General features: G+C 46.2%; 1 protein-coding gene across 1 annotated transcript in view; it reads right to left on the reverse strand.

Moving 5' to 3' along the window:
• Nucleotides 1–23,459, reverse strand: part of ADAMTS7 (ADAM metallopeptidase with thrombospondin type 1 motif 7) — a 625,092-nt gene that overhangs the window by 22,025 nt on the left and 579,608 nt on the right. The window contains exon 23 of the mRNA XM_078682968.1: nucleotides 22,259–22,418. Within this exon, the coding sequence (XP_078539094.1) occupies nucleotides 22,259–22,418 (160 nt within the window). The remainder of the gene's footprint in view (nucleotides 1–22,258; nucleotides 22,419–23,459) is intronic.

The raw sequence follows: 23,459 nt of genomic DNA on the forward strand, positions 1-23,459 counted from the left end.
TGTAAATGTAATTGCATTTATATAGTGCTAACTACCCCATGCGAGTCGCTGAAGCGATTTGCGATGGGCGACATGCTGCTCCGTAACCATGGTTAGTTGTTAGTCCAGTACAATTGTGATTAGTCTTGTGTGCACTTACCCTCGTTTTTTTGTGGAAGATTAAATTAATAGGAGTTATCATTAGACGTGGTGGGGGGCACGTACGTGAGTTCAAGCAGATGTTTGGTAGGATTCATAGATGAGCCAGAGGAGGCTAGGTATTGTTAGGCTGCAGGCCAATGGTTTTAAAAAATGGAGAGATTGTGATCTTTGTAATGAGTTGCGCGCAAATTGCAGCAAAACATTCAAAGAGATGAAGGCAAGCACCCAAGTGACTTATAGAAGGGTGCGCCCAGAGAGAATAGACATGCAGACAATGGGAAAGGTAGAAGAGATTCGTTTGAATGGAAAAAGGAGAGGTGATAATCAGAGATTTTAAGTAAAGATCAATTTTCATGCCAGAGACAGCATACAATCTAAGGATGCAAGACTCTAGACACAAGCAACATTATTAGGCGTGTGAAGATAGTGCTATAGTGGGCAATTTGATAGGTGTAAGAATCGGGTAAACAATCTGTATGATGCCAGGCTACCAGAAGACCACCGCTTCAGCAAAGACAGCTAATCAGTTCAGGGGCTGGAAGTTTACAATAATGACTGGGTGCAAACCTTGAAAGGAGATTCTGTAAATGTTAGAGTGGATGGCTTCTCAAGTTTGGCTCACAGTATGAATTGTAAAGCAAAGTGGGATCCATTTTAGATGCACTGAGTTATCATGGCACAAGATGGAGGCTGAGGTTAGATTCCCCAGACAGTGGAAGTACATTGTCTGCATTCCTGCAGCTGAAGGATGGAGATCTAGACACTGAAGTTCAATGTAGACTTTGTTAGGAAGTGGCTGCTGAGTAGACTTCCTTCCTGGAGCACTGCCCTTTGGTAGGGGGTAGGAGTGAGGGGAGGAACTGCAGATTCTGTTGTGCAAGGTGTAGGGACCCCTTAAGTGAGGACGTTGGGCTTCCTTGATCAAGCTTTCAGTTTGGCTGATGTCAGCCAATGTAAAACCTCACACCTCTTTCTGCCTCTGTTGTGGGTGTTCTAGGCTGGAGACTACCCTGCTGTGAGGGGTATCTGTTGTAGGTAGTTTAAGTAGGTAGCAGGACACGTCTTCAGGTTACAAGGTAGATTTATTAAGATAGCACAGCAGAGGAGTACACTTCGCCAGCTGACCAGACTATCAACTGACAAGACTGGAACTTTCACATACAAGTTAGAACACTCACAGGTACTATGGGAGGCTGGGAAGGTGGGAACACAAAGGAAGGCCTACTGACACCAAGTAGCCATATTGAAGGAAGCATAAATATACAACAGTATCACTACACATCGGCTGTGCCTGGAGCAGCTGGGAAAGGATGTTTGCAAATAGAACCTCCCCAAACCGGCTATGGAACGACAGTGAAAGAGAACATGATGCAGGGAACCACTACCACAGGACATCAGTTAGTTAAACAAAGTACATAAAACGACTGGAGGAAATGCAAAGCATAATTTTCAGAGACATAATGTTAAATAAGGCATTGTGAAAGGATCATGCACACTCCATGGACACTGAAAGAAACACAGGGCATGCTAAAATTACAATAGGAGGCACAAAAAGATACACCTTTAATGCTAACACACTGTAAGAAGCATCAGACACACTAATAAAGTGGTTGTAAACGTAATGAAAACATCCGATGGTGATATAAAGCAACAGTGAAAAATATGGATACATTCTAATATACTAACCTACCAGATGTGTTGAATAAAGAACTTTACAGTGCTTAATTTGTAAAAGAATTAAGTACTAGGGCCTTCTCAGAAAGCCACTGCAGCCTTCACCACCCATACCCTGCCAGTGCTGCTAATGACAGTACCAACATAACACCTAACCATCACACTTCCACAAGTGTGCCAATTCAGACTATTTCAGGCCACACAAAGCTATAATAATGGCATAAGAGGCTAGTACTAATAATTTTTAATGTATATTACCTTAATAAACTTTTGGTGTGCTCATCTCAAACTATAAAGACAGCGCCACCATGTGGTGGACTGTCAATAGAGCCAGTGCTGACAATTAAGTGCCGGTGCTGAGCACCAGAAACCACCGGCGCAAATTAAGTCCTGTTTGTAATCACAAAAACAACACCTCACCTTTGTACCATTGATGTGTAAAGCACACAAATAAGCATTATAAAGAAATACTTAAGAGATACAATGCATACCGTTAGGTGAAAACAGGATAATTTACAAACATGTCAATTACATGCTAAACATTGCTATTATTGGCACTGGGTGATGAAACACTGCAAAGGGAGAGGTTAGACTGCAAGGCATGTTTGTGTCTTACTAATGCGTCATGCGCATAACAACTGTCTTTATTGCTTGTTAGCGCGGTAAGCAGGCGTAATATTGCCCACTTTCAAGCGTGCTCATATTAATGAACTTGCGAGGAGGAGCCGAGCCTCTAGGTGCTGGAACCTTTGACCCCCCACTCTTGTTTCTTATGACTAAAAACATGGTAGGTCTCCCATTCTTATAGTGCAGAAGTTGTATTTAGGGAGGGACAGACAGCACTGTATACTTTCATTACTGTGGTCATAGTTTACCCATGTGAGAGCATTTCTACAAACCCATTACAAAGCAATATAAACACTCGCTGGTAATATTTATCGGAATCGAAGTTTTGCATTTCTATATCATGAACTAAGCTGCTTCCTCATCCAGTGCCATCTTCTGATTGTCAGCCAACTGTCACTCCTTCCCCAAGCTTCGTCCGCTCCCTGAAATTCCTCAGAAATTGCCATGTTCTGGATGGCACTGCTGTGCCAGGGTCTGTTTGATCCCTCTAACCCTAAGGCAATGCTGTTCTGTGATATGAACGTCCACTGTGTGTCACTGCACCATGAGTAAATGTGCTCCCTCATGTAAACACTGCCATGTGTGTCACTGCTGCACCAGTGTCAGCCTCGCCCTCCCAGACCCCAAACATTCCCCCGTTGGGTGTTACTGCTGTGCCGCTGCTGGTCTGCAGCCTTAAGCCAACGGTGTACTTGCTGTGATTGTAGCTCAGCACAAGAATGTTTGCTCAACTATGCCAAACTATAGGTGATTCCCTGGATGCCACTTCTGCACCGGTGTGTAGTTTCTTTCCCCACAACCTCAGCCAATAGCATAACATCTGTGTCCACGCGGTCTTGAAACTGGGTCTTTGGGCCTCCGAAAGGACCAGCTGATTTGGCGATCTGTCCACTTTCTCCAGGACCTCGATAAATGCTGTGATGTCTCAAAACTCTGTGTGCCTCAAATGAAATGAGCACTGTTAATAAAAAGAGTAAAAAAAAAAACTCTGTGTGCCAATGCAGCCCCAGTGTCTGCTGCCTTCCAGGACTTGTGTCACTGTCAGACTCTGACTGTAGGTGTTACCTGCTCCCCATTAGAGAACATTCGGAATTTACAGTTACCAGTAGTGGCTTAGCGAGCCCCATGAATCTCGGCCGACGCAATATTCTGGCAGAAGACACCAGGTCACCATCGCGTTGACTTCGGCCAGGTGCCCAAGCAAGAATGTTGAGCAAGCATTACCTGTCTGTCTGCAGCATGAGGACGTGGTTAGACTGAGACTAAAAGCGGCCCCTCATTCAGAGTGTGGTGTTTGTGTTTTTTCGTTGCACGGTGGGGTTATTTAGTAAGGTTTTGCGCGAGCACTTGCAAGGCGCAAAGGGACACAAACATTACATCATTTGATGCACCCTCCTAAAAGAGCATGTGCACAGCAAACAGACAGCAAACATCACCGGGCCAGTGTCCATGCAACCTTTCGCATATCTAGGAAAGCAGTCAATGGCATGGGTAGTGTTAGTTTGGTCACATATCACCAATTCAAATGGTGTTAGATTCCTTGGTGCCCCTTGTTGTTTATACTGCTGGTGGCATGTATACTCTGCCATCAAGTTTCTCTTTGAGGGCAAACAGGTCTTCCAATAAGGGTCTCCACCCCCAATGAGTAATCTACAAAACAAAACACTTTTTTGATGTCTGCTCGCAACAACTTGGCATGGTACCGAAGTGGTGGTAATGTGTAAGGATGTTCATGATCCCAAACCTTCCCGCATTAGCGGTTCCTGCTCTTTTCATTCCTCACAAATAGAGGCATAAAAAATATAAAATGTAAATGTATACTTGTAAAGCGCACTGTTACTCCATCTCGGAGTGTCCTGGCGCTGTATACCGCTGGGGAACCCGTCCTGGCTTTCCCCAAGGTGAAGCCAGGCATCCCCGGCGCTGATAGGGCCGTTGTGGAGCTTAAGCAAGCTATTGCCCAGAGTTGCAGAGTGGGACCCATGGTTAGCTTAGGCACCTTGGCGAGAATTATCGAGTCCGTGGACATTGACCCAAGACCCTGCCGCGTCGGGAATTGAACCCTGGTCCCGGGCCGACCTCTGCTTCAGGGTCTGCCGCTTCTAACCAGTGAGCCACACTTCTCCACTTATCATCATAATTTCTGTGATTTTTCTGTGTCGTCCATCTGAAATTACAGTGGCACCCCCTGGAAAACGTACAATATCTGAGGTCTCAGCTCCATTTTGAATATTGTAACCCTCCCCTCATAGGATTTCATGGGATGTTGCCACTTAATTGTATCAGTTTTCAAGGCTTCTTGGTGGTTCACTGTCATCTCTATTCAAATGCGCCATATCGCCCTCTTGGGCCGCTTGAAAGAGGTGCCTGTTTCCACCTGTTTAACTTTCCTTGGCCTAATGTCAGAGCCGGACCTTCTGACTGATACGCTTGTTTTGCAGCCCACTACCTTTTGATAGTGATTTTGTTCACTTAGCAGCACAGGTATAAAAAAAGCCCAAATGCATGAGTGCCATCAAGAAGTCATCTTTAAACTTGTTGAGCTGATGGCATATTGTCCCAGTGTTTTTCCTTGTATTTGATTGCTGTTCTCAACGCAGTAGGCCAGCAGTTCAAGTTTTAGCTCATAGTTACAGTGATAAAGGCCCTCTCTGTCGAGTGACTCTTCATAGATTTACCCTGTCCAGTAGGCATCCATTGATCACTTTGGGTATAGCTAGGCATCACCCCTTACATAATTCTCATCTGATCTCTTGGCTCTGTGTGTGTCCACCACAAAGGCTCAGTCCATTCTGTGAAATGCCTTGTCAGCATCTAGGAAGGTAGCTCCCTTCCAATCTTTCTAGCAACGTCTACCAGGTGAAGCACCTTCACATTGCCTGCCTTTGATGAAGCCACACAGGATGGCTTAAAAGAGATATTAGGTCTTCTTAATGTGGACTCCAAAATCCTTGTGAAAATCTTAGCATCTAAATTAAGCACAGAGATTGGCAAATACGAGAAACAATGCAAGTGGTTATTATCACATTTGAGGAGGCCATCCGCTGAATACTGTCACAATATGTCTCAATGTGCATGAAGACATCAAACATTCTGGAATGCTCATTGTTGGTGATTGTTATTGGTGCATAACTGGTTAAAGGGAACAGAGCGGGGATGTTTTAAATCTCAAACAGCAAGCATATGCTCATTTGCTCCAGCAGTAATGCAGTGTTACAAAAGCTGCGTGTTTTGGCCACAAAACCAGCACCTAGACCCACAAAAGTTGCCCACGCAGGCCTTTTTTTAACATCCCTGCTGCACCTGCCCTGTTGCCAGAAAGGCCAGTCCAAGAGTGTTTGTGGCTAGGTCTTGGGCCGTCTATTTGGAGGTCATTCACCTCATCGTGGAAGCAGCACACCACAAGACATGGTTGGGTGTGGGCAGCACAGCTCTCACTCTGAAGCTAAAATGGCCGTGCTGAACAGCGGGAGAAGAAACCAAGAACCTTCCTCACAGGCATTGGTCGGGCCTGGGAACCCAGCTTGAATGTGGCTTTGGTGAAAGAGTAACGGGGGAGGGAAGGGGGGGAGTGAAGCATACTAATTAAAGAGCAGCAGCTGTAAATTCTGTAAGAGAAACAGGCCTACCGTCCAGCCGTCAGCTAAATATCTGAGCTAGTGAGAGCTCAATCCTACCCACGTCGTCATTTCCTTCCGGGGGGAATCATGACACCGTCTGTAGTGGTTGTTGATGTTGTTTTGTTCTAAATCACTTACTGGTAAACTATGGGAGCCTGAGCCAGCTGTGGGAATTAAGAGCTAGTAGCAGGATTAACCTGTTCCTGGACTGGACGCGAGAGCTGAGTAGACTCTAACAGGACTCGGCCTTTGCTACACGCTAATCTCTGCATATGATACCTGCACACACCCTCCTTTAATGTTTATGCTAAATAAGGCATTCTAGTGCCAACCCTCGCCCCCCAGATGCTAGGTTGGTGCAACATGAATAGACGGAAGTCCAAAAAATAGAAGACTGCAGATGAATAGGGGTTTACATGAGTTACAAAGATCCCTGGGGTTGATTCTTGTAGAAACTTGGTGGTCTTCGGCCAATCCACAGTCAACAACAGTGCAGGTCTGCACTGTGGTGCAGGATTTAGCATGGAGGAAGTAAGATGATGTGTCGCTTATCAGTCGCTGCTCACGTTTGTGGTGTGGCAGTTTTGACAAAACGGTTCAGCTGGTGTCAGAAAAGCATAAGTTTTGTGTCAACAACTTCACTAGCTATGGTTAAGGTACTAGTCAATGCTTCTGGTCCATGCAAAGCTACGTGGTTTTCTTCCTAGAGTGTTTTAGGCCAATTGTTTGTAACAAAGCATTGGACTATTGTGTGGAGTGAAGGTGTGCGCTGGTGTGTGTCAAAGCTTCCTGTGTGGTGTGGGTTAAAGCTCTCTATGTGTTGTGGGTAAAAGCTTCCTATGTATTATGGGTGAAAACTTCCTGTGTGCTATGAGTTAAAGCTCTCTGTGTAGTATGGGTGTACATTTCCTGTGTGCTATGGGTTAAAGCTTCCTGTGTGCTATGAGTTAAAGCTCTCTGTGTAGTATGGGTGTACATTTCCTGTGTGCTATGGGTTAAAGCTTCCTGTGTGCTATGGGTTAAATCTTCCAGTGTGGTATGGGTTAAAGCTTCTAGTGTGGTGTAGGTTAAAGCTTCCTGTGTGGTATGGGTTAAAGCTTCCAGTGTGGTATGGGTTAAAGCTTCCAGTATGGTGTAGGTTAAAGCTTAATGTGTGCTATCGGTTAAAGCTTCCAGGGTGGTATGGTTGAAAGCTTCCTATGTGCTGTGGGTTAAGCTCTCTGTGTGGTATGGGTGTAAATTTCCTGTGTGCTATCGGTTAAAGCTTCCTGTGTGCTATGTGTTAAAGCTTCCTGTGTGGTATGGGTTAAAGCTTCCTGCGTGGTATGGTGAAAGCTTCCTGTGTGATTTGGGTTAAAGCTCTCTGTGTGGTATGGGTGTAAATTTCCTGTGTGCTATGGGTTAAAGTTTCCTGTATGCTATGGGTTAAAGCTTCTCGTGTGGTATGGGTTAAAGCTTCCTGCGTGGTATGTGTTAAAGCTTCCTGCGTGGTATGTGTTAAAGCTTCCTGTGTGGTATGGGTTAAAGCTTCCTGTGTTGTATGGGTTAAAGCTTCCTGTGTGGTGTGGGTTAAAAATTCTTGTTTGCATTGGGAAATGGGGAACTGAATTTGTCTGCTGGTTTCTGGATTTATTTTGTGTCACGTGCCCTTGAAGCTGGGAATTGCCTGAAAGCTCTATTCCGACCTCTCTTCCTCTTTCAGCTTGAAGAAGAGTTCGAGTCTCCTTGGCTACGTGTGTGCCAGAGGTCTGGCACCATCCTGCTGCGAATCACCAAAGCCAGGGCTCGAGTCGGGGTACCACGTGGGTGGACGGCGTCCCCACACTTATTTTACAGGGAGGACACCGTCCCCACAGCCCAAAAGCCGGACTTTCAATGATGGCGTTACGTCCCCGCACGGCCGCCCCGTCGATCTCCCAAGTACAGAGCTGGCTGTCAATCTTGTGTAGCACGCGATCAGAGCGACGCTGCCCCCATCGCTTTGTAACCTTTGTTATGTTGAACCTCGGCAGGAGCGCGTTGACACCTGATCCGTCAGCCACTGTTAGGCAACATGTAACCCACCCCCGCGCCAGCTGCTCTCTTAAAGCAATATGTACCTGTCTTGGTAAAATTAAAGTAACAATACTAATGTCGCCGGCTCTCTGTTGCTGGCTTAACATGTTAGATTAAGGCTAGTTTGAAGATAAACAATGGCGATAAATTACCCGAGGGCTACCGACAGCGGGGGTTCCTCTCACACAACTAAACACTCACTCTCCTATCATCTCCAAGTGAGAACCCACCTGTATGTCCCACACATTTCAAGAGCGGGCCACACTCTCAGCTGTCCCTCTGGCCCGAGTACCCTGGTATCGGATGGATTACTTGTAAAGTTTTCTCATGTGAAACCACTCCACTTTTGGTGCAAATCGGAGCATAAGATTTATTTACTGACGCAGCAAAACAATTATTGAAAATAAGTTTATGGAACAAATTCATAAATCCACCGACTTCAAATTGGTAATAAGTGTGTGTAAGCCTTCTGCCAGAGTCTTGTAAATGTCTGTCACCCATTGAAGGCTAACAGCACTGCAGGGGACCCCCGGGAATCTGGGGCGGCAGCAGGGTCCCACGAGGACTCCCTGTAATAAGGGGGGACTACCTTTCGTGACGTCACTTCCTGTCGTGATGTCACTTCCGGTGACACCACCTAACTTGGAGCGTCCTCCCACTTCTTTTTAGGTCATCGCTAGAGTCAGCGCATGCGCTACTCTGCGAGACATTTAGTAGGGGCTTTAAAAAGTGCTACCACAAGCTGCTTTGGCTGGCCTAGTGTTTGCGTTCACGCGAGCGTGCACGCTCGCAGCCGCCATCTGCCCCCCTTCCAGCGTGATGACTTTAACTTTTTTGCGCTGCTGCGCACGAGCACATCACTAGCGTGTTTCTTTTTTTTTACATTACTACAAGCTTCCTGTGTCACGCGGCCAATGCTTGTTATTTATTGCCTATGGTATTACCCTTTTCTCCGTTTGTTGCCATTACTTCCGGCTCGTTGTCCTAATTCGTTCTTGTTCCCCTTCTGTTTCTTGTTAATTGGTTTATTTCACGTGTTCGAACACTCGTGGAAGTTAGTGACATGCGGGACTCCTGCTAACAACTTTCACACTGCTCTGCCATGTGCTCGGCTGACCCACAGGGAGCCAATTACTGCAGAGCTGCTGAGCAGAGCGGTGGTGCCCACCCGGGTACCCTTTGGCCTCCTCTCACAGCTGTATTGCCGATCCGTCAACAGGAGAACAACTCGGCAGGACCTGTGGTGTTCAGGGGATGCAGAGAGAGCTGCAAAATGGCGCGGGACAGCTGGAATATACACTGCTGATCAGATTACACATAGGAAGTATTTCAATGGAGATGTAGGGTGTAAAATGACATCTTATATCTCTGTCAGTGTATGAGTCTTAAACCCAGGTGGATAGCAATAATCCTGGACACTTTTGCTTTTCTTTGCTTATAACAGCTGCGGCTGTAATTGCCCTGCAATTCCTCCGGGTTCAGGCCCCACTTAGACTTGCTGCCAAATTGCACTTTACCACGCCCAACATCAGTTGTTTTGCCCTGCTTCTCCATTCCATTCCCATATCATTCCATGGCAACCACTGATGCTTGCTTTCTTACATCCTATCATTTATGTCGCCTTGCGACAAGAGGCACATCAGGATAGCCAACCGCATCAACGTCAGCTTTGCTGTGCCACACAATGTCAGATGTGACAAGATGAAGTACTGCCTGCAAGGGATACTTCTAAGTGACACTCTCATGGGATCTAGTGCCAAGAAATATCCTTGAAAGTCCCTTTAACACAACAGACCCTAACACCAAATGCTATTGGATGCTTGGTGTATAATTCCACCTCCTCTATGGAGAGCTTGCATTGCCATGCAAGAGGGACTATCTTATTGTCCAAATTGACTCTGACTTCTTACATGTTAAATTCGTGTTTTCAAAGATGCACTGCATATCGAAAACAATCTTTTTCGTTTTGTTATTCAATGCTGCAGGCTTTTTTCAAAGTTTTAAAAAAAATGTTTTAGTCAGTACCCAAAATGCAAGCCAGACTTAATTGCTTTGACAATTTTTTTTGCAATTTTTTTCCTTTAAAATTCTGAGAAGTACAAAAAGTGTGCATCACTTATATCCACATCCAGTGTTTTCACAGCATAATTAAGCATCAAATAATAGCAATAGTGCATGTCAGATGCATGAGAATTAGGCCTGTTTGCCCATTGTCTGATAATAATACATACATGAGCAAACATATAAGTGTAAGATCAAACCAAAAATATCATCAATATTGGGAGGAAAGGAAGGAGTGCTTTCAGGGAAGGTACAGCCTGGTGTCATCTATATCAATCAAAACAAAGATCAAGTTATTTTTAATTCTTGTGAATTTGACCAGGGAGTTGGGGGGTATGGAGTGAGGCCCTCTGGAACCCACACAGGGGTAAGGGGCTCAGGGCAGCCCTACTCTTAAGCCTTTTAATTTTTTTGTTTTGTTTTCTACCATATGGGACCTTGTCCTAGAGTTGTAAAACGGCAGCAGTAACTTTATCTTTTTGTTGTCACCAGCCAATCAGATTGCTTTAGTTGAGCTTGTGGTACTTTGCAGTACTTCGTGGTACTACTGTGAAGTTATGCGGACTGAAATAGCTTTACATTTTGAACCTTAATTTTTCAAAAACTACTGAACAGATAGATTTACCCAAATCACAAAAAACACATTCTTGATCAAGCTTTTGATTTCTACCAAATTTGGTGTAGTTCTGGTGTAACTGCCAGGGGGATCCCTCCTTTTGGTCAGCTCCAAGTTGGCAGATCACTCCCAAGCATTCCAATTAGTAGCTGAGGTGGTAAACCCTATAAATATATATCATGCCCTAATATATATATATCACTCCACGCTGCAACTTCCTTCTTCCAGCGGCTACGAAGGCATGGACTGAGAGACAGAAGACCCAGTACTTGACGAAACAAGCATTGGCATAGCCAATAGGTCTCGCCTTTGGGGCCTTATAAGTGTTTAGCCATGCAACAGTTGATGTTGTTGCACCAAGGATATTGTGCTGGATAACTAAACACTTATAAGGTCCCAAATGCGAGACCTATTGGCTATGCCAATGCTTGTTTTAAGACGTGTGCCCTGACTAAAGCCATTGTTCCAGGGTGTTCCTGCCATTGCCCTTCTAGTCTGCATGACAGGCTATGCCTGAGGGCATGCATTTATATTCCAAAGTCAATACATGGTATTTCTTAATTTAGAGATGTATCTGGTTAGTCATCGGAGACAGCTAAAGTTTTAACAAACCTCTCGGGCTACGCCAGACACCTGAGAAGTGGTGGACCTATAGGGAAACCCTTTTTGGGTAGCTGTCGCGCTTAATAAGCTTAATAAATGGGGGGGTTCTCAGGAAATTCTACAAAGAGATAAGGCCTCAAGCAATCTCCTGTCCAATAGGAGCCTTTGTAGGATGCCCTGTAATATCCATGGTTCTCACAGGCTACATACAACACGTGTTAACCTAATGCAGCCTCAGAAGCCACGGGGTGAACCCCGGAGAGGGCACTGGCTCTGTGCTGCCCGTTCATCCCTTGGGACCTCTGTGGTGCCAGGCATGTGCTGTTTCAACCACAAGCGTATATTACAAAGAGAGACAAATTGTCCAAAATATAAGTATAATGGCAGGGCTGGGCCGAGGTTGGTCACTTCCATTCAATCTGGGGACAGCAGGGTTTGAAAGTGTTATTTGATGCTGAGAGAAGCGTCTAGTCTTGCAAGGAAACACCTTCTTGAGACACATTTGAACACGTTTCTTCTCCCGCACTTCCCCTCCTTCCTGTGTAATTCAGACTCCGTGGACATAACACTTCTCCAGTCCCAGCCGACCCCGGATGGCACCTCACCTCTGTTCGATGTTACTATTCTCAGGCCTAATCACCAGTGAGCGCTGCACCCTGCTCTCACCCGACCCCATTATACCACCTCTGCCTTCCCAGAGACAAGTTTCAGCTGCACCAGGCGCCTCGGGACACACTTCTCACCGCTTCCAAAAATAATTAGGATTTGTGAGCTCTTCTGGAAAAAGCACCCCGAGCCTGACCTCAGACAGTGACAGAGGTCTGGGGCCCGAGCCAGGCAGGGCCCCGCAGCTACACGTGACCTCACGTTCTCCCAACCACCAGCCCAGACAGGACCCGCGGTCCTCCGGGGGCAGGCGGTATGCATAGCTCCCAGAAGCACAGGCTTTCCCGCCGCACTGGCAGACAGGAGCCGCAGCCCCCAGGGCATCGTTGCTCGTCAGATGTGGGAAGGGGTTAGCACTGCAGCGCGGAGCAGACAGACACCGTCTGTTTCTCCGACACGGAGTAGACAGCAGTGAGGGAGTGATTAATAGCCAAAGTATGACCTGTACTCATCGCAGGTGTCAACGGCAGAACAATGCTTATTGAATGTGAAAAAAGGTATTTGCAAAGGCTGGTCTGCACCGCCCAGGCCTGCCGGGGCTTCAACAAGCAGCAAGAGATGGAATAGACATTGAAGACAGACTCACCGAACCATTGTCTTCAAGCACAGCAGGCATCTCGAAGTGGATTTGTATTGCATTGTAATTGCAGATAATCGCGTTAAAAAAAATCCCTGACGAGGAACAGCAGCGCTTTTGCAGAAGGGTAGCATGCTACTCCATGGGTGCGCCATGGATGGACCAGGAACGTGAAGCAAAAAGGAGTGAGCCATAGCAGCATATGAGATGTGGTCATGGAAGTTGAAGCTGACATGCAAGCGGCCACCCACTATTTTATATTAGTGTCTAGGAATAGTGGTATAGCTCTGTAGGGCAGAGCACAAGGGCAGTTCTGACAAGGCAGTGTTCTTGGACACCTGCACGGGAGCCTCCTCTATTACAATGGGATATGTCTATTTAGCAAGAAGATGCTGAAGGGGTCCAGCCACCATGGACAAATGTAGATTCCTTGACTGGCAAGGGTGCTTGACTGGCTGACAGGGGCAGTTAGAGTGAGTCACCAGTGAGCCTGACATGTGACCTTCTTTGCCCAAGCCTTGCCCGTCTATCCACTGCACCAGCCAGTAGGGAAATCACACCATTACCTAACAGGAAAACACAGTTCCATGGCGATGTACCTTGCTTAAAGGGGCAAACCGTCACATCTCAACCATTTTCTGGAAATCTTAAATTTTCATAAAATATTTCCTAGGCCAGGGGTGTCCAACGATGGCCCACGATGGCTCTGCCTGTACCATATTTTCAGGATATCCATATGAGATACAATTTCATACAATCAATGTTTGTATATATGTATTGGTATTTATATATCGAGAACTTAGTTTGGAAATGAAGGGGTGCTGAACGTTAAGAAAAACCTTAACATAGTCATTGGTTGTGCTGCAGGGTGGCATGGATCCTCCTGGATCTAAGTCGAACGCTTGTGTTTTAGGCTTTATATGTATAGGTGTATTTCTCATATGATTTTAAATTCTGCAGCTGTCCCCAGACGTAATGGGATCACCTAAAAAACGTTTCCGGGAGTACTACAGAGATGATCTTTAGCTACACCCACATGTTAGTAGGTAGGAGTACATGTTTAGATTTGGCAGAAGTTATATGCATTCACAGAAAAAAAATTCTCCTCCATGCAGCTGGATTAATTTACAGCGTTTGTTTTCCTCCAGCTGAAGCACAGATAGTTGGAGGGCAGTCATGAGGAATGTATTGCAGTCCCAGCACCCTCCCCTGCCATCATTGAGTTTGAGTTTAAAATATTTCTAGAGCGCACGTACACCGAGCGGTTTCATGGCGCTTTTGTAGTATTACAAACCCAAGGGACGAAAAGAACTAGAAGCCTGGAACCGATTTAAGAGGGGAATGCCTGGGAGAAAAGAAAAGTTTTAAGAGCTTTGCGGAAAAGGGAATACTGGGGACAAGATCTCAAGGAAAGCGGGAGAGAATTCCAACAAGCATTTACAATGCAATGGTTTCGCCTTTTGAAAAGTTTGAGCTATTGGCATTGTAAATGACAAAATTTGTATTTTATGTTTTGGTTTTGAAAACAGATAAATAAATGGCATTGTCATTTACAATGCCAATAGTTTAATTTCTGGCAAATGCCACACAAAAACACACAGACCCACACACACACACACACAGACCCACACACAGAGAGCCACACACACACCCAGAGCCACACACACCCACCCACCCAGAGCCACACACACCCACACACCCAGAGCCACACACACCCACCCAGAGCCACACACACCCACCCAGAGCCACACACACCCACCCAGAGCCACACACACCCACCCAGAGCCACACACACACACACTCAGGAGAGCAAGCACAGCGAGGGGGCAGGGAAGCAAGCACAGCGAGGGGGCAGGGAAGCAAGCACAGCGAGGGGGCAGGGAAGCAAGCACAGCGAGGGGGCAGGGAAGCAAGCACAGCGAGGGGGCAGGGAAGCAAGCACAGCGAGGGGGCAGGGAAGCAAGCACAGCGAGGGGGCAGGGAAGCAAGCACAGCGAGGGGGCAGGGAAGCATGCACAGCCAGGGGAAGGGGAGCAAGCACAGCCAGGGGAAGGGAAACCAGGGGGCGGGGGAGCAAGAACAGCCAGGGGGCAGGGAAGCAAGCACGGGCAGGGAAGCAAGCATGGGCAGGGAAGCAAGCACAGCCAAGAGGCAGGGAAGCAAGCACAGCCAGGGGGCAGGGAAGCAAGCACAGCCAGGGGGCAGGGAAGCGAGCACAGCCAGGGGGCAGGGAAGCGAGCACAGCCAGGGGGCAGGGAAGCGAGCACAGCCAGGGGGAAGGGAAGCTAGCACAGCCAGGGGGAAGGGAAGCTAGCACAGCCAGGGGGCAGGGAAGCAAGCACAGCCATGTTTCCAGTGCTTGGCTATTCTGAACAAACCATTGGTATACGGCCTGCCACTCAAACGAAAACAACTCCCAGAATACCTTCTATGAGCATTAGTACCCAGGAACCTGCACTAGCCTAACTGACATGGTGGGTGTGTCTCAAACGCTGTGGGGTTTGGGAAGACGTGTGGAGTAGGCCCTTTTAAAAGCACCCACCCCTCAGACAATATCCACAAATGTGTGAGATAATCAGTGTTTACCTCTTTATTCACAAATGCACTTTCTGGAGCTAAATTCAGCAAATACTGTTCCTATGAGTCAGCACTCAGAATGTACCCACACAAATAGTGTTTGAGCCCACAAATGTTAAACTTCGGTGTGAGATATGGTTTGTGAATGAAGCCATAGAATTCCCACGCCCTACAAGTGACTAGGCTCCAACAAACAGAATCCTAGAAATAGCAGAGAGGCACAACTCATAGGCACAGCAATAAAACTCTTTAAAACATGGGTGGGAAACGGAATGGCAGGAAATGTGGCACAAAACTGCAGACCTATCATTTCACTTTTAGTCCTGACCCATTATTAGCAGGTGAGGTGTGTCTGCAGGAAGGAAACAACTTGCCAGCTCTGTAATACAGATAAACCCTAAACAGAAAGCAAAGAAAACAGCACCATTGGGGAGGGTGCAAAGCCAAAACACACACTACAAAGAGAACGTCAAGACACAGCAACAACCAGTACAAGAAACACCAACATGTAAAGCAAATCAAACAACTGTAAAAGCAGTAATATTAAAAACACGCTGGAAACAAGACAAACAACAGACACTAAAAAGGCAATATAAAGAGTACACGCCAACTGCATATAAAATAAGATAGAATAAAAGGCAAAATAATTTCAACAAAAACAACAAGACATGCAAAAAAGAGAACACATAAAATATGACACGTAAACAAAGTAAAGCGCCAACCACCTGTAAAATGAGGCTGCTCTTCCAATGAGTGCTCACCTGAAGTGATGGGAGGTCGATGTAAGATCCATCTCCTCACACTACATACAAGAAAGTAGAGACCTTGCTTTCAAAGGCCGAATTAGCTTAAGACTGGGGACTGGAAAATAATGTCTTACTTTTTTAGAACCAAAAAAAAATATTTTAATAAAATGAATTTTATGTTACTAATTGTAATTTGTATATGTACACTTTATGGTTGTGACAAACCAAATAAAGTTAATTTTGACTTGATTTGACTTACACTACATACACTCTATTGAACAGCCTTACTGTGAGGACCTCGAGTGGGAATAAAATAAGTACAATAGGGTGTGTCCACGTACTCATGTTGTTCTTGTAGTTCTTTCACGCTCCTTATCTGCTGTACATCTATTAAAATGCATACCCCCTAGTGCCACCTTACACTGTAGGTCTTCCAAGCACTCTCTCCGAAGCTGTACCTCGCCTGCATTTGTGGGTCGCAGGTGCAAGGCTTGGATGGATTAACCCTGTGGTGTGCCTTCCTTTACACCGTCTCAGGTATAAATCTTCTACAAGAAACTTGCCTGATCCACAAACATACCAGATCTTCTGCAACAACACTTAAACAGTTTTGAACTGGTAGAAGAATTCATCATTGGATCTCTTTGTATCGTCAAACCGACTGTTCCTCTGAGCAATCACCAACATATCACTCTAGCAGTCTCAAGCCCAGTTTTTAATTAAGGACCCCTTCTTTAGATGACTGTTCATCCAAGTCTGGTGTTAGGCAGGCCTTCAGACTTTGCACATCCACTGCACTACGAAGACTTCACCGATCCCAAAGACAAAGGACTTCAGTAGAAGCACCTGGCATGATGCAAACCTAGAAGCCACTCTTTACAAGGTTCTAGGCAATTCTTAATCTTGACATAACTGCTCCACAACAATGAGGCGAGTTGTTCTCCGATCACCTGAACGCCTCCTTTGCCCACTGGGCCACATTCCTGGTCGGCTCACCGCTGCTCTGATCTGGTCTTCTTAACATATTCCCCATCTCAGAGTCCAGCTCTTGTGCAGTTACTTCAGACTGATGTAACCAGAAAGTGCTCCTTTACATTTTTGAATAGAGGTCTGCGGTTTACCTAGCAGATTCTCTGCTCCTTTTTCACACAAATGATGACACTCTTTCCATAGGACTTCTTCCTGACTCCTTCACCGGGCTGATGTTTTCGCCCTCTCTCTTACTTCTTTCAGATTACCTTTGCTTCACCCAAACCATCTTCAAATTCCGCTGCTTTTCTTCCACATGGCCATCCTTGAGAAAGTGTGCCACCATGACATATAATACCATTCTTTATGTGCCAGGTCCCTTCATGCATACAATTCATTAAGAATACAGAGTGAGCATAGCACTACATCAAATCTCTTTCCTCCAGTTCAGAAGCAGCTATAATGGATGCCAGTAGCCCACCCTTCATCTAGCCATTCACACGGATCCTTCAAGATATCCGGCCAGACACATGCATGCCACCTTCCTGCTCCCTGGCAACCTGAATGCACCTCAGTGTCCAGAGTGGAAGCCCAAAAGAACAATCGTAAATTCAATTTTCTTCTAAAGTACTGATCAGGTTGATCTGATCTTTCAAACTAACAACATTATAACAGTCACCATAACCTCCCAGTCCTCCCTCATGCTCACCTAAAAGGCGAGAAGACTCCACACCGCCCTGTACAGATCAAGGGACAAATCACAGTGCTCGCCAGAAAAGAAGTCCAGTGGGATACCAGGAGGTATTAAATGTCAGACACCCTATGAAGCAACCTAAGTCTAGATATGGTGTTATTTTGCACTTGCCATCCACGTGGATCCAGACTCAACAATGGGAACGCCTCCATCACCCCCCTCTCCCCCGACACACACACACACACACCCTCCCAAAATAAAGTTTATTTTCCTGAAGGCAATTAAAAAAGCAGCATCCCACCTTTTCCTGGTTGCTCGAAAATGTGATCCTGCCCCCGCCTTTAATCTTAAAGGCTCTCCCGACACTGACCAGGGCTGGGCGGACTGCCCTTATAAAGCAACCAGGCAGTGCCCCACGAGCGGGTTAGTGTTCAGGCATTTTTTGGATGTCCGCCCGGGACTTGGGTACTTTCCAAAACCTTGAGTTTCATTCACCGCCCTGCCTATGGCACAGGGGCCGCGGAGGGACGTTCTCTTTCCCCGGGGCTCCTCCTGTGCAAGCAGATCGACTTACCTGCACCTTGCGACGGCGGCACTTCTCCGGTCTCCCTTTTCGGCATGGGAGACCGGTAACATCGACGGCGGCAATCTCGCTGGCACTTCTCCGGTCTCCCTCTCTGGCATGGGAGACCGGCAACGTCCTCCGCATCTCCCGGGGCTCCCTCCAGGCCACGGGAGCCCCGCGGGCGCCGCCATACTTCTTGCCGTCTTCCTTCTTCCCCCGGGCTGCGGGGGGCGGGCACTTCCGGCCGGCCGCGCTAGGATTGGCCGGCCGGTCACTTCCGGGTCGCCGCGGGCAGCGCGGCGGCCCGTCTCTAGCTCAGGCAGGCGGGCGGCGAAGTTTCCCGAGGAGTGGGCTCCCTCGTGGACCAGCAGTGACGTCCACGCAGCTTCACCAATCAGGAGCAGGATAGTCACTGGTGCCGGCAATGCCGGACCAGATTCGGGGGCGTTCCCGGCTTTCGGCTGACGTCGCGTGACGTCGGCAAAAGCCAAAGAATCTCGGGAACGCCTCCGAATCTGGTCCGGCATTGACGGACAGGCCCCTCGTCCAATGGCTAGGCTCCATTTATGGAGCCAGCCAATGAATGACGAGGGCCGACCCAAAGCCACACTACAGTTCTCATAAGATTTCTCCTGCGCAAAAGCTGCTTGCGCAGCTTTTTGCAGTCGAAACCTAAAAAGCAGGAGCCACAGTTGAAAACTTGGATCCGCCCCATTTTTTAAGTTTGAAGCGGGGAACGATGAGAAGCTGTTGAGTGGATGAGCGCAAATCTCTGGTCGGGGTGTAATCACTTTAGTCTCCAAAAAAGCAGTTTTGTGTTTGGGAGCAGTAAAAGATACCCAGGGCTACACTAATCTACAAGGATTTTTAGGTCTGGCTTGACACTGCAACTGTGTTTGACCTTATGTGATCAACAAAAAAGAGATTACTAGTGAAAGAGGAGCTTAAGTTTCATCTATATGTTGGTTCCCCTCAGAACAGTATTTGATTGGACCGAATTTGTGTACTTCCACTACAAATACTACTTGTATTGCATTTTTTGACTAGTAGTAAAGCTTATCCTTGATATAACAGGGCTGAGTTTGTTATGGTGGCACGCATGGCTGGACTGGCCCTACCGAGCATTGTGCGTTTCCCTGGAAGGCTGGAAGGGTGAAGGTCCGGTTTTGTTACTGAGGGATGTTTTTGTAGCAGAGCTGCAGTGTTAGAAGCACCCGCTGCTGAGTTCGTTGTAAATCCAGCAGTTTTCAGGCAATAAAAGTGGCAAGATAACTCTGGTGATGAATGAACCTGCTGGGGAGAGATCAGAGTATTGTATAGTAGCAGTTTTGACTCATCTAAAGTAGTGCAGAGGATTAATATGCCTGCTGTAAAGAACATGTGCCATGAGATCACAAAACAGTATTTGATGTGCACAGCTTAGTGGGTTACTGCTTTTGTCCAGAGATCATTTTGTTACTGTGCATCTCATAAATTACACTTGTAGCACAGTGACCTATCAACTGCCATCAAAGAGCAGCATGCAAACTGCATGGTGCAAGTTAGAAAGTTATGTCTTTCATGGTCTTCCATTATCCTAATGTTGTTTAAAAGGGTTTGTTTGGGTAGAAAAACATTTTTATTTGTAAACCCAACCCTAACCACTATGTCACATTCTGAATCCTGAGTTTATGCTTTTCTAGACCAAGCACTCTTAAAAAAGCCCTGAAAATATGGATGACATGTAGTCCCCATTGTCTTATTTCAAATTTTCTATACACTGATTGGCACATGTATGATTCATTGTCTCTGTAAGTGTGTGGGCTGTAAAGTGCCCGTCACCCTACATTGGTATGAGAGGCACTATAAAACATGAAAAACATGAGAGAGATGGGCTATGGACACTGTTGGAGGGTGGTAGTGAGGGAATCATTGAGGAGCCCGAACAAAGACTGTTGTATTCTGGTGCACTGAGAAGCTTTAAAAGCTAATACAATTGAATATATAATGAAAAATGTGTTGTAGAATGTGCCATTTTTGCAAATTTTCCCCAAATTTTCTTTGGTGGAGAACACCCTTGTAGTGGCCAGCCTCGCTCACTATGCTTGCGCACTATGCACCGTACGGGGGCTGGTCTGACAAAATGTGCCAAGGCTGCTTTGGGTTCCCAGCCCAGCCCTGGTGGCATGCCAGTGGTTATGGCAATAGGCCTGATCTGTTTATTATGAAACGTGCTGATAATGGCACTACGCCTGTCATATTTATTGTAAAAATCGTATCTTAAAGTAAATAGGCATTGAAGTATGGATTGCTTTTATTCAATATTAAAGCCTAGAGATAAGTATTTTGTTGCATGGAATCTCACAGATTATTGTAGGAGGCAAGGATTTTGTTGCTGGTAACCCGTGTGACAATCCATGGAAATAGGTATGCTCTGTGTTAGGAGGGATAGTATTTTACTTAGACAACTTACCTTTGTTCTGCCATTGGTCTGTCTGAGTGTCATTTAGACTCTGCTTCCTTCGATTTCAGCTTACTGCATATGGTAATAGTTAAGTTCACAACATTCATTGGCTCTCTTGCCATGTGAATGACAGCATTTCCTGATCACTTGTGCGCATTCACCTGAAAATGAGTATGCCTTAATACTAGGGATGGTTGGTCCGACCTTTAATTTTCTCCTTTTATAGTTCCCCTTTTATTTCTTTGCTTCTGCTCTTTTTATGTTAACGTTTCTTTAAAAGATACTACAGCACTCGAGGCAGTGCTAATGGGTCATTTGCTATTTCCTCTGGAAGATGTCACTTCTTCTAAACCAGGACCATTATGGAACAATTGCGCTTCTCAATATACATGTTTACGTGGGTATAGTATAATCTGTGCACTTAACAATATTTGGGGTTGGTGCTTTGCAGGTATCACACATCCTACTACCAAGGGTGGAAAATCATCTGAGACCACTGGATCCACTGTGCAACATTAAACAACAAAAGATATCATAGCACCCTGGTAGAACTCCATCAATATTAAAAAGTCCACAGGAATCCGTAATCTTCGGTACATTCATAATGTAACAACAAATCTTCAGTATGTTGAATAATGGATAACACCAGACACGGGTTTCGGCATGAAGTTGTTGTCCATTATGGAATGGTATTGTCCTCAGCGTATGATTATTTTATCATTTCAAGATGGGCATTATTTTGGTTCTAAATGTAGCTGCAATGTGGGACTTGAATACAACTATCAACTATTTACAATGCCTCTATAAAATGGACACCTTCTGCAATGTTTAGTTTTCTTATTGCGCGCATATACCCTCCGTATTCAGACGGCAGCATGTTTTTATTTTCTATTTGTATTCTTTTAATTCATTTTGCATCTATTTTTTAATGTGTGTGTTTAATTGCAGTTGAGTCAGAGGGTGAATTGCACTTAGGCATTAATGAATGCCTAAGTGCAAAGATGAGTGATGGGGTGCATGTATGATGACAAATTGAGTGCCTAGGGCCAACAGTTATATAAATGGCACTTTTATTCATTAGCCGGGCCTATTGGCATTGCCAATGCTTGTTGTCAATTTTACTCGCAAAGAGGTTAATTTCAGGAGGCAGAGCTAGGTACAAGTCATCAACGTTTAAAGGTGGAGGACACTGGAGACTGCTGTCATATGCAGGCCAACAATGACCTGGTCTCGGCAGCCGCACTTGTAACGAAGGCCTGTCTTTCCATCACATGCAGTTCTGTCAACATGTCAGTCCTGGCCTGGAACATTATTTATTATTTCTACAATAGCAAGTGGAGAAGGTTGGGTAGCAGGGGCTGGTGGTCCCTCAACAGACTTTTCTTGTGGAATTAGAACTAAAGCAAAACTGAAACACAGCCACCTCCACCACAGCAACTGAGGGAAAACGCTGCAAAGCTAACAGGTCAAAAACCAGCTCATATGATAAGTACAAAATAAGCTTTTTGCAACATTGTGAATTTGGCAGTGGACAAACAAATCTGCACATATCCCCTTTGTTCAACAATGCCTGTCCTTCCCCATCCACCCATCCCCCTTTCTTGCCAGCCCATGCACAACTTACTTGATTCTGTGTGTTCACAGTCCTGTGGGTTGCACTTCTGTGTGTTATCCGGCCAAGGCTCATGGTCACACAGGCTGCTGTCCTCTTCAGTGTCCCCTGTCTTGGTGTTGACGCACTTCACCAGTCGACGCTGGATGCCGCCTCCACAGGACGCCGTGCACTACACCAGAAGTGACAGAAAAGGGACTTAAAGTACACAGTCGCTGAGCATGCGCAAAACTGTGAATTGATGCCGAGCATGGGTCAAACAGTGCATTGATGCCGAGCATGGGTCAAACAGTGCATTCATTGATGCTAAGCCTAGGTCAAACAGTGCATTAATGCTGAGCATAGGTCAAACAGTGCATTCATTGATGCTGAGCATGGATCAAACAGTGCATTGATGCTGAGCATTGATGCTGAGCATGAGTCAGACAGTGAATTGAAGCTGAGCATAGGCCAGACAGTGCAATGATGCTGAGCATGGATCAGACAGTGAATTAATGCTGAGCATAGATCCAACAGTGCATTGATGCTGAGCATGGATCAACCAGTGCATTGATGCTGAGCATAGGTCAGACAGTGCATTGATGCTGAGCATGGATCAACCAGTGCATTGATGCTGAGCATAGATCCAACAGTGCATTGATGCTGAGCATGGGTCAATCAGTGCATTGATGTTGAGCATGGAGAAGTGTGGCTCAATGGTTAGAGCGGCAGACCTTGATGCAGAGCTCTGGCCCGGGACCAGGGTTCGATTCCCGCCTCGGCGGGTCTCGGCCTAAAAATTCCTATGACCTGATATTCTCGCCTCAGTGCCTATTCTAATCATGGGTCCCACGCTGCAACTCTGGGCAATAGCTTGCTTAATCTCCACAACGGCCCCCACAGCGATGGGATGCCTGGTTTCACCATGGGGGTGCCCAGGAGTGGACACTTCACAAGGAAAGCCAGGAAGGGTTCCTTAGCGGTATGAGTACAAGCGCCGGGAGACCCGGTCCGGGTAGCTGCGCGCTATACAAGTACAAAAACATTTACATTTACATGGGTCAAACAGTGCATTGATTGATGCTGAGCATGGATCAAACAGTGCATTGATGCTGAGAATAGGTCAAACAGTGCATTCATTGATGCTGAGCATAGATCAAACAGTGCATTGATGCTGAGCATAGATCAAACAGTGCATTGATGCTGAGCATGGGTCAAAATGTGCATTGATGGT

Source organism: Lissotriton helveticus, chromosome 3_1, assembly GCF_964261635.1.
Source record: "Lissotriton helveticus chromosome 3_1, aLisHel1.1, whole genome shotgun sequence".
NCBI lineage: Eukaryota > Metazoa > Chordata > Amphibia > Caudata > Salamandridae > Lissotriton > Lissotriton helveticus.